We start from the raw sequence: 16668 nt of genomic DNA, 5'->3' as shown, positions 1-16668 counted from the left end.
GAGGAAGGAGATGGCGGAAACGCAAGCTGCGTTCAGCCCCATCTCTATCCAACACAGATGCTTGAAATTGGGGCTAACGTTAATGCAAGGCACATAGCCTTACACAAGAATTGCATGCTTTCCATTAACCTTACACTCCCATTGAACATGAGCCCCTCTGAGATGGAATTGTTCTGCTTTGGGATAGACCGAATCTGTTCACACTTATGAGATGTGAATGAAGAAGAATACCAATCATTTAGCAATAAAAAAGGATTTACTGTTTGGACGAAGTAAGAATTGCATCATTGATATGATTGAATTTCAAATTTGTTTTATTTTTTAAATATTATGGAATTTAATTTCAGTTTCTGTTCTTAAGCAAACCAAACCTCTATTTGATGCTGTGGAAAGCTTTAACAGTTGGAGCATTTTACTCAAATAAATGTTTTAAATGATTTTGTAAAAATAATTTAAAAAAAAGAATGAGCAGTTTCACTACTGTAAATAACACAGACAATAAGGAAAGAACACAGTGGTGTGTTCTCTTGAAATCTAAAGGTTTGAGTGGAGCAGCTTTCCACAAAGCAGCACTGGTCACATTGAGGATATGAGCAGACAGCAATTTGAAGCTATGGGTAAAAATAATTCTTACAGAAAAATGTAGAAGGGCATCCGACATTTAAAAGTTTACTGTTCAAACTGTGGTCACACCGGGTCTACTAAATATGGCAGGCTTGTCAGTGAGTGAAAGAACAGTCTGATAGTGGGGGCTCTCATAAAAATACTCAAATAATGATTAACCAGCACAAATTCTAAATTATGCATGCTTTCAAACATTTCATCTTGGTCAGGTCATTCTACATTATTTACCAAGAAAAACACAAAAGTACTTTTCCTTTTGAAATGTGCACAGAGGTTTAATAAGCTTTATTTACAGGGCACTTTTTGGTTCACCAATAGGTAAGAGTTTCCTTTTTAAATAGGAGCATGTGCAGAATTGCAAAAGCAGATGTTGTTGCAAAGGCATTACCCGATAGGTAGGAGGACACATCCTGAGGGCTTGGACAGCATTGTTTGCCGGTGAGTGTGCTTTTGTTTGCATCCGAGTGATCAGAGGAAAAAAGGTAGGTGAAGTAGTTGGACTCGGTAATACCAAGATGCATTGCAAGTGCTAACAGGGCCCTGCACAGTAATAAGTGGAGGGGTGCAGGATTTGTCCGATCAGCAAAGGTGAATTTGCACATTGGTCTTGTACTTGAAAATCTTGGGAGTAAAGATACAAGCAGGATAGTGTTTCTCAAATGGGGGTCTTGGAGCTAGGTTGAGGTCAAAGAAGGCGTGGTCATTGGAGGAGAACTGAGAAGGAAAAAAGCTAGGCACAAGGATTTCAGGTAGGGGGGCAAAGAAGGCCTGGGGTGCAGGGAGCAGGAGGAATAGATGCATACTGTGAGAACTGTATGGGTATCGTTGAAAGTCTTAATCCCAGTAGAAAAAAACGGTTTATCCACAGGCTGCAGTAGTTACAAATCAGTACTAACGGAATCCAGATGTTTAAATAGAAAGCTCGACTGTTTGGTTCGCTTGGGCCGACCATGGCTGGGGCTGGCAGGCCATAACCCGCCATGTCTGGCCCCCCTCCTCCACCAGGGCATGAAAGCAGGGTCGGACTGGGCCATAAAATTGTCTCGGGTAGTGTAGCAATATAAAAGTGGCCCAAAGTTGCAAATGGCTATTTATTCCTTTGTGACACTGTTCGAATAGTACAAAAGGGGGAGTTATTTTGATAAAATGTGATGCAAAATGTGCATTTTAAAGAATGTATATTCAGCAACACTGGTCAAATCTACTAGCCACATCAAACTGGCCCACATTGCCCAGAAAAGTGGCCCACATTGACCAAAAAAAACTGTCCCACACAAGCATTTTGCAATTTACTTTCGGCCATGGGCCTATTGCCCTATAGTCAAGTACAAGCCTGCTTGAAAGTCATACTCTGCCTGACTGCAGAAAGGGCCACGTTGTAAAAGCACTAAAATTGGTCAAATTAGAATGTTCAACATTTATAGTAAAACTGTTAACTATCTAACTTGTGTATTTAATTTGACTCTACTGCCTGCGTGTATTTTGCTAAACAGGCCAGCATGCCCTACAAACAAATGCTAGTAATGGGCCAGACACAGGGCCACTAAAATATGGAGTACAATATTTGAAGAAAGAGGCTGCCTTTTTTCACACAGTCCACAACCAGGAGTAAAAGTGTCATATTTCCCAATTGGACAAAGCAAATGGGTTTGGTGGGTTTTGAGTGTCTGTTCAGCTTATTCTGTGCAAGGCAGATGAATCTCCAACAACGTTCTACCTCCCAGATACATTACAAGATTGCTGTATCGATATCAGTGATTTGTTTCACTTTGGTTCACTACAATAATGTAATAAGAATCTCAGTTATATAGCGTTTCGTGCTACATTCCTCTAGATACTAAGCGCTTTAATGAAAGCCGTTATTGTTACCCAATTTCATGGTGCCCAGTGTAGCAGGGATGAAGGTCCCTACTGAATATTAAATTTGACAAGTGTGGGCCGCCCCAATGACTGAGGCAATCGCTTAACTCGAGAGCTATCCTCCTGGACAGCACTAAACAAATCACGTCCCTTTTTCCCTGAGAAGTAACAATTCTGCCGGTAGATGCTCACACTTGCAATGGTATTTACTGCAGAATTCTCTTGCTTGGATAGCTCTTAAATCTCGAAAGACACCTCTTAAAATATTGCAGAGAAGTAAAGTCCACCTCTGCTGCGCTTATATCAACATTTCAGTATTCTGAAAATGTAATATGGTACTGCTATTTTATTCTTTTTTCTGAGCCTTTAATTTTCTTGTGGACAGAGCACCCTCAAGTGTCTTTGCTGTGGCGAGACTGTGTGCACTCAAATTAATTCAAACTGGCGATGGCTCAAGGTCCTCCTCCAGTCCAACCAACATCTCAGACTGATGTACTAACATCCAACAAAGCTACAGAATGGCAGCCTCTGTTAAAAGTGATCTAAAACACTGGTATTATTCACAAGATCTTCCACACAATACACCTGGCCCAACATGCAAGGTCAAACACCTTTTACAATCAATAAGGCCAAAACCCAAGGATGGCATTTGACTCTTTTCTCTCAAATACATCTTTACAGTTTGTGCTGTTGGACCTCTCTCACTGGAACACTGAGATTCAGTATCAATTGTGTGTCTCAATGAACTGCTTAAGCAACCCTGGCTAGTACACGATGGAGAGGCGAGAGTAATCTTAGGCCTCAAAGCATAATTGGTGAAAACAAACTTGCATTATGGATCAAAGGGGTGGGCCGTTTTAATTCCTGGTGCTCCTCCAACAAGACTGGCCAATGAAAGCACTGCGGTCCCACAAACTTTGCTGAGCTTCTAGAGGCCATTCAAATGCACCTTCTGTTGTTACAGATTAAATGACGAGACGGTGCTAGCCAGCGGAATCTGAAACCAGCAACTAACAATATCATCTAAAGCTCTGAAACATCCTGTAAATTCTCTCTCACCAGCATTCTTTGAACTGAATGACACCTGTAACATGACAGTGAGCCTTACATCCCAGCTGAATTTACTACAGGAGTATCATGCTATACATTAACTAAATCAATCAGCACTTAATTGTACACAAGCACCTAACACCCACCACACCGTCATGTGGTGCTTCACGAAACAGAAATTAAATGAACAATAAAACATGCCATGTCATGACAATCATGGACGTTGTTGACTCCGGGGACCAGTTAAGGTTGTGCAGAGATCTTTAAGTTTGATGGAAGAAACACAAAAGGTTGCTTCACAAAATATAAAAATTAAAAAATTAAGTTTAAGAATAAAAAAAAATCCATTTTATTATCACCAGTTCTTTCATGTGAACTCATTCAAGGCTCAACACAGGTGTGCCTTTACCTTAGACCGAAAGGTCCTCCATCCACACTTTACGTGTTTCTTCAGGGCCACTTTACTCTAAAAAAATAATGGTCTGCCAAATCCTCAGAACAACACAACACTGCTCAGTAACACTGTGTACAATTTACCTTGACGCTATTGAGAAGAAGTTAGTTTCCTTACCCCCTTTTGCTTCTTTTCCATCCCGTGCTCATTTGCCTTCTTCTCGGACCTGGCAGTGAAGTTCTCTCCATGAGCGAGATCCTGCGGAGAGGCCACTTCCTCTCTGTACCTTGTTCTTTGCGTGCTTCCTTTTCTATACGCACCATTGAAATATGTGTGATACTGTGGCAGATCTGTAAAAACGTCATCATTGTCGTCATCTTCTCCCTCAGACGAAGAGGTCTCAGTACCTGACACTTCGCAGACAGGGGCATCCGAGCTACTGCTCTGAGATGAATGCGGGAAATCAGGGAAGTTGATAGCGCTTGGTTTGTGTTTGATGACTCGAATGTCAGGCCACCTTTCGTCTTTGTCCCAGGAGCCCCCTCGAGAACGAGGTAAACCTTGGCAGTCTAAACCTTGGCATTCCATGTGCAATGGACAGAAAGATCGGCTGCTATCGTCTTTGTATCCCAAAGAACACAGCAAATCTCCAGAGAGATGAATTTTATCAAGAGGACCATTAGAAGAAAGAGTTGCTATCCCATGTCTCAACCAAAAGGCCAACTGTTTATCATGCAGCGATGATTCAGATCCTGTCCTTGTACAATGAGGATGAGATGCAATGTGACACTCCTCAGTGTTTGATGTACGATCATCACTTGAGGATTGGCTCAATCGATCAGTGCCTTCTGACACAGTCGCTGCATGCTGGACATGGCCCGAATCATCCGACTGATTCTCCTGTTCACTGGAATACGTTTCCATTTGAGAAGCATTTATGCACCCATGCTCAGAGGCGGAAATCTGTTGCGTTTCATCATGTGGGTCTCTCTTACATGCTGGATTACACAATTATTTTCTCCTTTTCCTTGAAAATCCGTCCCAGGCAACTAGTATCAGTTAATACCTCGTCATAGCAAGGAAACTGTTCTTGTTCCTAAAATGCAAAAACAAGAGAATTTAATTTGTAAGGATTAAAAAACAAATGAAATTATGTTAGTTTATTCCTGAAATAATTTGAAATGCTTATTTTGTAGACTTTTTTTTCATAATAAAGTTGTAACTTCAGACACAACTATGATTAATACAAAATCCATGTTATAGTCAATTCCCCAAAGAAATTAGAATAGATGATAGAATGTACTGAAAAGTTATTCTTTCCCATGATCAAACTTAATCATCATGTGTTTTAATTTTCAATTTTATTCAGATGTCTTGAATGTAAAATGCTTATGAAAGATAACATATTCTTTGGAGTCAGACAATTCCAGATGACTTCATCTAATACTTCTTTACACATAGAATTATTTAAATCTTGAAATTGTTTTCGTTCCATTGAGTTGCAGTAGGGCATGGTGTGCACGAATGAGTAGTGGATTTGGAAATTTGAAATTCTGGGTGAAGAAATAATTGTAGGTTCTAGTAGGAGGAACACATGGAGGTGTGTGCCAAGGAACTATGTTTGTGCAACAACAGGAGAAAGCAACGCTAACAGACTGTCTCAAAGAACTCTACCAATGGATGAACACTAACAACCTCAAAATCAACCCGGGCAAGACAGAAATCATGATTACATCCAACATCCAAGGAAGCAACCAGTACATCCCATGGCCCTCAGAACTGGGAACAGCACCCACGTCATGCAAAGTAGTAAAAAACCTTGGAATCCTGATGGACAACGAGCTAATCCTGGAACGGCAAGTAAACACGATAATCAATGAATGCTTCTTCCTTCTATAGATGATCAAAAAGATTCTACCATTCCTCTCCTTCACTCGCACAACACACTGGCCATCATCTCTCTCATCATGTCCAGGATAGACTACGCCAACAGCTTATACCTCAGAATGCTGGACTATTTACTGAAGAAACTGCAACATATACAAAATGCAGCTGCCAGACTTATTCTCAAACTCTCACAAAGTGACCACATCACTCCAGCACTAAGGATGCTACATTGGCTCCCAGTCAAAAACGAATAACCTTCAAAACAATGTGCAAAACACACAGAGCCATCTACGGCCTAGGAGCGGAATTCATACAAAAGAAAACCAGTCACCTAGAATACTCATATTCAGCGAAAACATCTGCCTTGAGCCAAAACCATGCACAAGGAAAAGACCTGGCGGATCAGCATTCTCTTTCCTAGCTGTAAAACTTTGGAACTCCCTCCCCAGAGTAATACGATCTATGAAGGACAATTACAAATTTAGAAAACATCTAGAAACCTGGCTATTCAACTCCAAACGGGACAAAAACGAATGAACAACAGACAAGCACCATGAAAAGGAGCACAAACTGAGAAGGACGAGGAAGTAGGCTGGAAAAATAGAGTGGCATTCAGGGAAAGAGTGGCGTCTGAATGGGAGGAAGACCTAGACGTATCATCCCTATCGAAGCTCAAACAGTAAACAGGTGAGAGAGAGGGGTCTGACATAATTGGTCCCCTGGCGGATAGCATTAGAGGAAAGAGAGATGTCCCGAACTCAAAATGATGGACCACTGGGTGCAGGGAACATGTCCGCCCTGGAGGAACGCATGGGGGGGTGACTGCTACACACCATATTAGACAATAGGGAAGGGATATGGGCAGCACATAATCTTAAACTCTGCACAGAAAAGGTACTATCACTGAATAGACCTATGGAGGACCCACACTTCTGCACACAACATAGGAGCGATAATTGTAACACATCAAAATGTGCAATGGGGAGGGCTATGGACCACAGTCAGTGAAAAAAGAGGGGACAGGACACTGCTACTAACCAACCCTACTAAAAACCATTCTGCATACACCTCTCAAACCCTGAACTGAACAGACCTCTACTGCACAACAAACAGCATGCACTTCACTACACCACCACAACAATGAAAACAAACCATACATGGGGCCTCATTACGACCCCGGCGCTAAACCATGGTGCTATTAGCACCATGGTCCATGCCGGGGTCCGCCATAGTGAATGGCGGAATTACCGCCCCATTCCAAGGTTGACGGGGCGGTAATTCCCCATTCACCATGGGCCCTTCCCCATTCCCATTTTTGCCCCATAGAGCTCAAGGGGAATGGGGCAGGCGCTAAGTACGGTGCCGCAAATTGCGGCACCGTACTTAGCACCAAGGTCCCTTTGCGGCACCCTACTTTAACGGCTGGAAAAACCAGCCGTTAAGGTCGGGTCCCGCAAAGGGACCTCGTAATCAGGCGTTAAGGGTTTAACGGCGCTGACACCTTTTACGGCGCCGTTAAACCCTTAACGCCAGGGTCGTAATGAAGCCCATAGTCTCGCCCAACAGCACATGGCAGATTCCAACTGAAAAAGACACCTACAACACATCTCAGCTCTCTTGCTCTTTTCTTCATTCACTCCTACAAACCAACACTCCCCTCTGCTTTACAGATCCGCTGGAGCGCCAAGAAACCACACAGGCAGTGCGTGGAATATGAACCGTTAACATTCATTAAAACTTAAAAATCATTATTTTTCAAGAAAAATTGAATAATATTGCCAGCTAAGAATCTACGGCTGCAAGCATCACGCACGCTGCCATAGTGCAAGTGGACATTGTTCATTGTAATTGGTTATTTTTTTAATAACGCACTTAATACACAGAGGTTCCTAAGCGCGGACCCAGGGATCAAAGCTGTGTTGCTCCACGTCGTCTTGCTTCCAAGATGAGCATGTTACCCCTGAGCTATCCTCCCGAGACATTTGCAAAATGTTCCAGTGTGAGAGTGCATGACTCTACCAATTGGAAAAAGGATCTATGTCTGAACATGGGATTTTGACAGTGAGCTGAGCCATACATTTATGGGCACATCCCTTTCAATTTACACAAAACTTGACGGTGCACTGCAGGATGTACATCGCTTAGCACATCTCTTTCGAGACTCATAGATCCACCAGGCTCTAAATCACCTCACTCACAACCCTTGTCTACTGAACGACACAGCATTCGAGGAAGGTGCAATCGCACTGGAGATGTAAAGAAGAGATTAAAAACACAGTGAGGGCTTTTCCTTTTGAAACTGGTTGTAGCTCCTGTGAAACTGCCCGCAAAGAAAATGTGTTTATGAAGGTCCTCCCCTTGTGACGATATATGCAAGAATGCTTAATGAATACACCTTGCCTTGATCAGCGGTATATTTACTTACGGTTGAACTTGAGTCTTTCTGCCTAGCATAGCAGTGCTTGCAACAACCGGAACTGTTATTTATGTGCTCAACCATGTGAAATGAAATGAAGAAGCATTGGCAATTCCATCAGTTTGGGCTTTTGTGTAGGCATGGGAAAGACTTGCCAGGCACTGCCGTAGTGGTGTTAACTGGCTATTGATGGTACCAGGTTCAAAATGGTGCGAGCACCTGAGCATCTAATAGCAGTGCATAGCAAATACCTAATACTTATACACAAGTCAAATCTGTTGCTCTTTGCCAAAGCTTGTTTTTTAACAGGACTTCATTGAAGGAAATGCATAGTGCTTATAAATCGAGTGGCTGAAGGTAGACCTGGTTAAGGCATTTTTATTAGACCAGTAGCATGTTTACAGCTCCAATTAACCCCTATGAACTCCAACGGGGTTTAGAACATCCTAAATGTTACTACATTTTAATAATACCTACAATCACTCTACACACACTTACACAAATGATTGTGTTAAACACTTTTCTTCCACGTCTGTCTTTCCCACAAATTTAAAATTCAAAAACACATGTAAAAAGGCATGTAATAAAGCATTACATTCAGTTGTCATATTTCCAATTTCACCATGACCAACCTTATAACCAAATTTGTATGACCCAATAATTTCTCATTAAACCGATATTTGCTTATTTTGGTACATTAAACCAGCATGTATCTTTCCTTGATACAGTTATGTGACCCATTTGGGTCTTTGTCAGAGTTTCGGATATCAAATCCTTCTTCAAGGCCTGTTCAACACTGATGTTCAATTGTTGCTATCATTCTGTTTACTCTGTATTTCTGATTATCTGCAATCAATGGCAATATCTACTGTTAATCTGAATTCCAAAATGTTTATCTCTCACACCTTCTTTCTACAATTGTTACCTAAAAGAATGACCTTCAAGGTTTCTTGTTGGTTGGGATGTATTAAATTCAATTTACTAAAATTTAGGAGGTTCTAAGCCCCGTTGGAGTGCATAGGGGGTTACCTGTTGGCAACAACGGGCCGTGTGAGTATTTTGTTCAAGTTTGGTCACTAAGGTCCAGGAGACAATACCCCATTGCACCAGAAGTAGTCGATGATAGGTTTACATGAACACTAAGTATTATTTGACAACATCACTTAAGTACAAGGATTTAAAAAACAAAAGGAGTGCATCTCCACGTTTCATTACATCATCCCTCTCTAATTACAGCTCCAATTAAGTCATTGACTCAAAGTAGACAGCTTTGAGAATACACTGGCAGGCCCTTCGACTGCAAAGTTTGATGGCAAGCATTGATTAAATAAGGCTTAAAGAGTTCCCATGAGGAAGTGTTTGGGGTGGGGAGGTGCAGGAACTGGGTTGCAATGGCCATAGGAATTATCATAGCCATGGGTTGTCAATGGGCGGGCAAATAACCAAACAATACTGTCAAGCTTTATGTCCCTCCTCATATGCCATTTCTCCCTATCATTATTCTAATGCAATTGTATTGATTTATATGTGGTGCTAAAGTGCCACCCAATAGCCCAAACTAAAGATGTAATAGTTTCATGTTTAGTGCTTGGATAGCGGAGAAAGTACATTTTACATACCTCTGTTCATATCATCACGTAATAGCAGAAAAGGATTTTTGGCTTGATTGTCTGGTGGTTCGAATATTAACACATGTTTAGTCATTGCCCACTACTGGCTTGTGATCCAATCAAGTTGAAGGATTTAGCTTAAACAGCCATCATACTATATAATAAAAGACCAGATGTATGTTTGTCTGAAGCCGTCCTGCCCACCTCGCCTGTTATCACTGTTAGAGGAGCTGTTGCCTTACGCATACAACAATAAGACTTCAAGTTCATCTTCCAGGTGAACATAATGTGTAGTTCAACAATGATAACATACAATTAGCTGCAGAAAAGGCCGAATACAGAGATACCACTTTAACAGCATACATCAAGCATACACTAGGAAATGATATACATATAAAATATGAACAGAAAATCATTTGATTAAGCACTATTTCCCTAATAAAATAAAATAACTTTTTCTTTTAATGTGCTTATGTATTATGTAATTTTCATTGTAATATTTCTTGGTATGTATTATATCAATAATATTATTAATGAATGTTTTAAACTTTATGACTTCAATGTACTTTATTTTATGATTCATCTCTACTTCGAATCATGCTGGACATGAATTGTATTACTCTGAAATCCCTCAATATTATATATTTGAGTCCAAAACCTGCAAGTAGAATCCAAGACAATGAGAAGCAAGATACAACAATTGGCTGTATGTGATATGTTGCACTTTCACCTGATTCTGTGTGATTTTGTTTGAGGTTACTACTCCTCCTTGTAAAATAAGCAAGATCCTTTACAAACATGTTTTTCTATTAACATAAATTAAGTTAAAATTCACCAAATAATATATTTACACTCTCAAAATGACTTCCTTTATGCACATTAGCCCATGTACACAGGCTTTTGCACTAGTCTTGTTATAATGTGTCATACTGTTTTAAAACAGAAGTTTCTTTGTTTTAGTAGCACTTATGGTATTCAAATGGTTTCGGTTTCATTTTTCTCAGACTCAAAAATATAGAACACAGTGACATTTTTCAGATGTTATGTCTATGTTTTATGCCTGTAGCAGAAAATAGTTCCATTCTCTCTGACATTTCAGGACTTGCATGCTTACAAATGACAGAGAATACTTTTTAAAGAAACGTTAAGGCTTCCCATGGTCTTCATCGAATGTTGGCATGCATAACTGAATTGAAGGCAATCTTTCTCCGGAACCTGTGATCGATTGGATATGCCTATGGAATAATAACAAGGCGATCTTAATGAACTTCATTTTTAAAGCCCTACCATCTAAATCACAACACTTCGTTGGTCCATGACTTTGTCATTTTTTGCTTTTTCTGTCACATGCAAGGGATTCACAACCACTCACCTTATTACACGGACCAAAAGTTCTTGGACTCAGGGAGCACACACACTTAGACCAATAGTTGGAATATAATTGGCTATTTACAGGCCCTTTAGTCAAACCAAATAGAAAACATAGTAACAGCTCTGAAAATTAATAGATTCAGTTATACAATTAATAGATTTGGTTATACATACACAAGTACACAAACACATGAATGAAAAGTAGATTGTGCAGTGGAAGAAGAAGACGTCATCTCAGCCAATACAACACCACCCAGTCCCAAGGCAGGTGGGCAGAGAGATCACACATACTAACGGGATCTGGAGTGGAGCATCCTCCCTCTCAGCGAGACTTCATCACCCGGGGTTCCAATCCTCTGATCTTTCATTAGGAATACCTCTCCTCTTTATGGGGAGCAGATCCCCACCCTTCACGGTTACCAACTGCCCCGAAGGACAGACAGCAAGCATGGGGAGGAAAGAGTGGAAAAATCCAGTTTGAAGTGGAAAAACCCAGCTTCTCTCCCTCGCGCTTGTTCTCAGCACCCCTCATCACCGAACCTGCACAACTCTGACTACCTTCTTGGTGCATCCTTGATCAAACAATACGCCAGCTATCCTCCATAATGAGCTCATCTGCTTCCAAATATACACATCGCAACTGTGGCAGCCATGTATGCTGACTGAGCTCACAGAAACGTAGACTTCCATTGCGGTTTTGGATATGAATATCCAAATGGCACGTTTTTTAGCTAATTTTTCGCACACGCATTGCAGTCATGTAAGTACCCTTCTCTTCAAAGATAAATGCACATAGTCACTCTAGCAGTGCAGCTCACATAGAGGAAAGCACAGGTTATTGCACTAAAAATGCACCTGAAACTGTTTGTACAAACACAGCGGGATCTAAAGAGTCCTTCACTACTACTAAAACAGCAGGGATCACAGTCATAAAGGTGAAACAGGCACAGCCTGACAGATATACCTGCTTTGCTGTGTAGGGGAGAGCAGGCTGAGGGCAGGCTATAGACTTCAGGATCGGTGCTCGTTGGTACAGAATCAACAAAGTACAGGGTCAATAATAGCACGGGGGTACCAAAATAAAGGAATATCCAACCAAGGTACTATAAAAAAGAGGATCTTTAATGAAACTAACAGAAATGCACACAGAACTACTGGTCCACCTCTGTAAGGGAAGACACAGAGAATGCAGACTTTAAACTAAAGGGGCACACTATTTGTTAAGAGAGGTGCTCAGGCAAAGATTTCAGTGGCAAATATTTCAAATTTAATTAATGTGTGTCACAATTTGCTCCCTTCACTCTTTTTCCTGCCACCAGGGGGCCTGATTTGGGGTTTATTCTCTATTGGAAATTCCTTTCAAACCTTATAAGACAATGCTGTGGTGATTTGGGAGCGCTGAATCCTTATTTTCCATGTCACCTCCCTTCCGGATCTATTCCAGCCTGTATGCTGCTTTAATCAAAAGACTATGCTTCCCAGACTGCCTGGCCCACTGCTTCATCTCCACCCTTGCAGAATAATGTTAGGTGGAGAATAAGCAGCACATGTGGCTGACAGGTGATAGCAAACAGCACACCTGAAGTGTGTGCTCGTTAGTCAGCTTTGAAAGCATCAGTTTGCTTCAGTCCAGCACTGGTCATTGATGCAGTTCACCTGTTTGTGACCAGTCCCTTACTCCTGGTTCTGAGCTTAGCATCTAGTACCTAGTTTCTTAATTCTTGTTTCCTTTTCCCTCGATTTCGAATTTAGAGTCTCAGAAGGATAGCTCAGTGGCAACGCCCTCGCCTTGGAAGCAAGATGACGTGGAGCAACAGAGGTTTGATACCCGGGTCTGTGCTTAGAAACCTCTGGGTATTAAGTGCGTTATAAATAACCCATCATAATCATATTCATATTTTCTGCTTCCTGGATTCCCTTTTTGTCTTCTTCGGTTTAGCAGTCAGCACTTCCCAGTGCTTTCCTTTTTCTATGTAGCTCAGTTTGTCTGTGTTCTTTAGCAGTTCTACCTTGATCCTTAGATTCTCCACATTTATAAATTCCATGTTGTCCCATTTTCCGTCCCTGGGTAGGGAGGCTTTAAACTTGTAATTTCGCTTTCCCTGCTCCTGTTGCTTTACCTTATCTCGGAGTTTGTTCCTGGTTTTCCCTTGCACTTCTCCCTTTGTTCCATATTGATTGTTAGATGTAGTGTGCTGTTCTATCCAGCTCCTGTGTGAATGCCTACGTTTTCCTAATCATTTGGTAATCACTATTCCTAAGTGTCCCTTGTCAGGTCTCTTATGTATTAAATTATCCTCCCTGTACTGTTAGAACCTTTCTGGTTTCCTGTTTGATCAGCAGGGTTAATGGGCTTCGCTGACATTGCAGGTGGTATTGCTCATCCTTGTGAGTATTGTCTTTTAAGTTACCTTATTAAATACCATCAAGGGTGTTAGCTTACAAATCCTGCCATTGCTAGTCCTACATATGGGCTTAGCATTAGCAGTACCTGTGACAGCAATTGTGGGTGAGGAGCTTGATAACATTCTTTGTAATCATAAGAAGCTTCTAAGTGGTTACCCCACATCCCTTTTTATATATTTGTATTATCATGCTCTACTTGCACATCCTCGGTTTTAGTGTACATGGGTCTGAGTGTATGTTATTTGACTCAAATCTATTCACTGTGTGATCTTGTGCACATTTCCCTTGCCATATTCACTGCCTTCGTCTTCACATGACAATAAGTCTGTCAAAAGGTAGCAATGGGGCTTAAAAGTCCCTAGTGTCATCTAAGGCGTACCAGGGGCACATGTCCACTCCAAAGACCAATTGTTCTTGTCTTTCAGGGTACAACAGCATATAGCCAGACTTTTCAAAGTTGAACTGTGCATCTGCTTCCGTTGAGCATTCCTGTTCCCTGGTGGAAGAAATAATCCTTCTGTGGGGGTGAAAGAGAAGTCTCACTAGGTGGAACCCAACGAGCTGGCGTCTAGTCAGGGGACAGCACCAATGGATTCCATTGATGTAGTGCTGTTCGGCAGTGGCTCAGGTTTGCAGGGTGAGGACACTGGGAATAGCAGGTGGTGTCAGGTCGATGGTGTTCTAAACAGCCTTGGGTGCAGAGAAGCAGAGACTTGTCTTCAGAGGTGCACAGTCTTCACAGGCTCAACATGTCATCATGGTACGATAGCAATGACTCGAAAAGCTGGTAACCAGGCAGGCAGTGTTGAGTTGGGGACATCAGATTGGTCCAGAGCAAGCCTATTCACTGTCCAACAAGCTGACAATACAATGATGTAATATGTTTGTGGCTGTATAATTGTGTAATTTCAGAAGCAGCAATGCCAAAACCAGACATGGCTTATACTTTGGTTTTAAGAACTACCACCAGGCGTCTGAGGTACACAAACATGATATCTTTAACCAGTGGTGCCTACAGTTAAACTACTCCCTCTATCTGTTGGAACTTTGGATTCCAGCAGCTGTTTTCAGGTATGCACACCGGACCTTTAACTTGCCCTGTTGCCACTTCACACAGCTGAGCAATGGTACATGGGGGCACTATGATTTTGTAGGGGAGCATTTTGAACGCAGACGATGATCAGCAGATACTGCTTTCAGAAACAGAGTTACCGGCATAATTTTATAATTAGAAATGTAAATAAAGATCAAGATGTTTCACCCTCACAGATGGCATTCCATTACAATGATGATAAAGGATCTGGTATGATAATTGTGGTACTATATTGAAGGTTTAAAACTTGTTACATACAAATAAACAATCATTATAATCCTGTAGTCTATATTTGTGTACTGAAGGGCACCATTTTGTAAGGAAAGCACAAAGTGCCACACTGCACTAACAATCAGAAAACCAGATTAATTACTGGCTAAAGTAAGGTCTACTTGAGCTATTTTGGATGCTGATCACCCAGAAGATCACCTTTCAAGTATTGACCACACGTTCCAAAGTAGTCAAGTAGTCAGAGCTTGGGCACCACTTACCAGCACAGGTTAAAAGTGTGCTACAGTGGATGCTTCTTCCTGTCAATCACATCCACTGGAAAAAAACAGGCAAGTCTGAGGTCTTTCAGTACTGTAGGCTCTTAAAACTCTGCACACAGAACTCTCAGAGTTTGGAGAGAATATAAGCAACATGCTGGCTAAAAGATAGCTAGAGCTGTAATAAACTATTGTTCAGTAGTTTTTAGATTAGCTAAACCTGCACCACACTATAATGCAGCAGGCATATTAAAAACATGCAGCTATTCAAATGAAGAACTTCAGGAGAACTTTGTATTGCAGTAGAAATGACGGACATCTGCAGACCAAGTTCAGCGTACATGTCTGATTTAAGTTCTGACCAACCAGGGATGCTAATAAACAAAGCTGTGGTCACATATTCTTCCCATAGTTGTACATTGTGAACGGAGGATAGCAGAGGGGCAACGAGCTGGTCTTGGAAACAAGACCACACAGAGTAACAGAGGTTTGAATCCCAGATCCACGCTTAGAAACTGAACACAGGTATGGTATTAGGCGCACTATAAAAAGACAATTAAACCAATTAAATTGAGTGATTTGATTAAATGTTAAATGTATAAGCTTGGTAGAATATGTCTTGCAAACCCTCAAATTGAATTTTCTAAAAAGAATGACCCATTTAAATCCTTTTCGTAATGCTTAATGTATTAACAAGGAAATGCGCTAGGCATGGAAAAGGGAAACTATTGCATCACAGTAATAGGTACTGGGGATGCAAATCATGGCTGCTGTTATAGCTTGTGTTGGGATACATGTTCAGGTCCCATGCCCACCCAAACGATTAAGATTGAGGAAATTATGATAGCACGCAAGGAAGCGCATGTGCACGACTGAAGGGAATGGGGCACGTAACACGAGAATAACAAATGTAGTGCTTTTAAATAGACATGGACATGTAGGTAGGCTCCAGTATAGGGCATGGGTGATATTAAAGTATAGTAGATGAAATGTAGTCTATAACCAGGCAAATGTAGGTCCTGCTCCCCACCGCAACAACAAAAACGAAGGTATCGCCATATTGAAAGCGAGTCCTAGTTCACTGCAGGCCATGCAAAAAGTAGCAGTGTGACATGACAATGAGTTTCCAATCACTTTCCCATTCCAAACCCCAGCAGAGAAACCACACGTAGAGGCAGACGGGCCGGACACTTAAAACACAGTTGTCTCGTGTTTGCAGGCATTGAAACTCGAAAGGAATGTGAATGGCCTTGCACATGGACAGGGCTGCACTGTCCCCGAAGGACTAGCCCATGGGAGCTGGGGCAGAGGTTTCAAGATGCCAATGGTCCGGTTCAGAATGTGGCTGATTAGTGGGGTCTTCAAGAGGCCCAGGAGGAACTCCCAGGAGAGGTAGCCAACAAGGGAGGAACTAGGAGTGAAACATCCTGTGATTTGTACTATGAGGCGTGCGAGGCAAGGCCAACAAA

General features: G+C 41.6%; 1 protein-coding gene across 1 annotated transcript in view; it reads right to left on the bottom strand.

The window, feature by feature from the left end:
* LOC138528066 (uncharacterized) overlaps positions 1-16668 on the bottom strand; it is a 473456-nt gene that overhangs the window by 433276 nt on the left and 23512 nt on the right. The window contains exon 2 of the mRNA XM_069639512.1: positions 4106-5024. Within this exon, the coding sequence (XP_069495613.1) occupies positions 4106-4852 (747 nt within the window). The 5' untranslated portion in view covers positions 4853-5024. The remainder of the gene's footprint in view (positions 1-4105; positions 5025-16668) is intronic.

The sequence above is a fragment of the Ambystoma mexicanum genome, chromosome 7q, assembly GCF_040938575.1.
Source record: "Ambystoma mexicanum isolate Mex_15411 chromosome 7q, UKY_AmexF1_1, whole genome shotgun sequence".
Lineage (NCBI taxonomy): Eukaryota > Metazoa > Chordata > Amphibia > Caudata > Ambystomatidae > Ambystoma > Ambystoma mexicanum.
The sequence above is the reverse complement of the archived record's forward strand: the minus strand, read 5'-3'. Positions and strand labels throughout refer to the sequence as shown.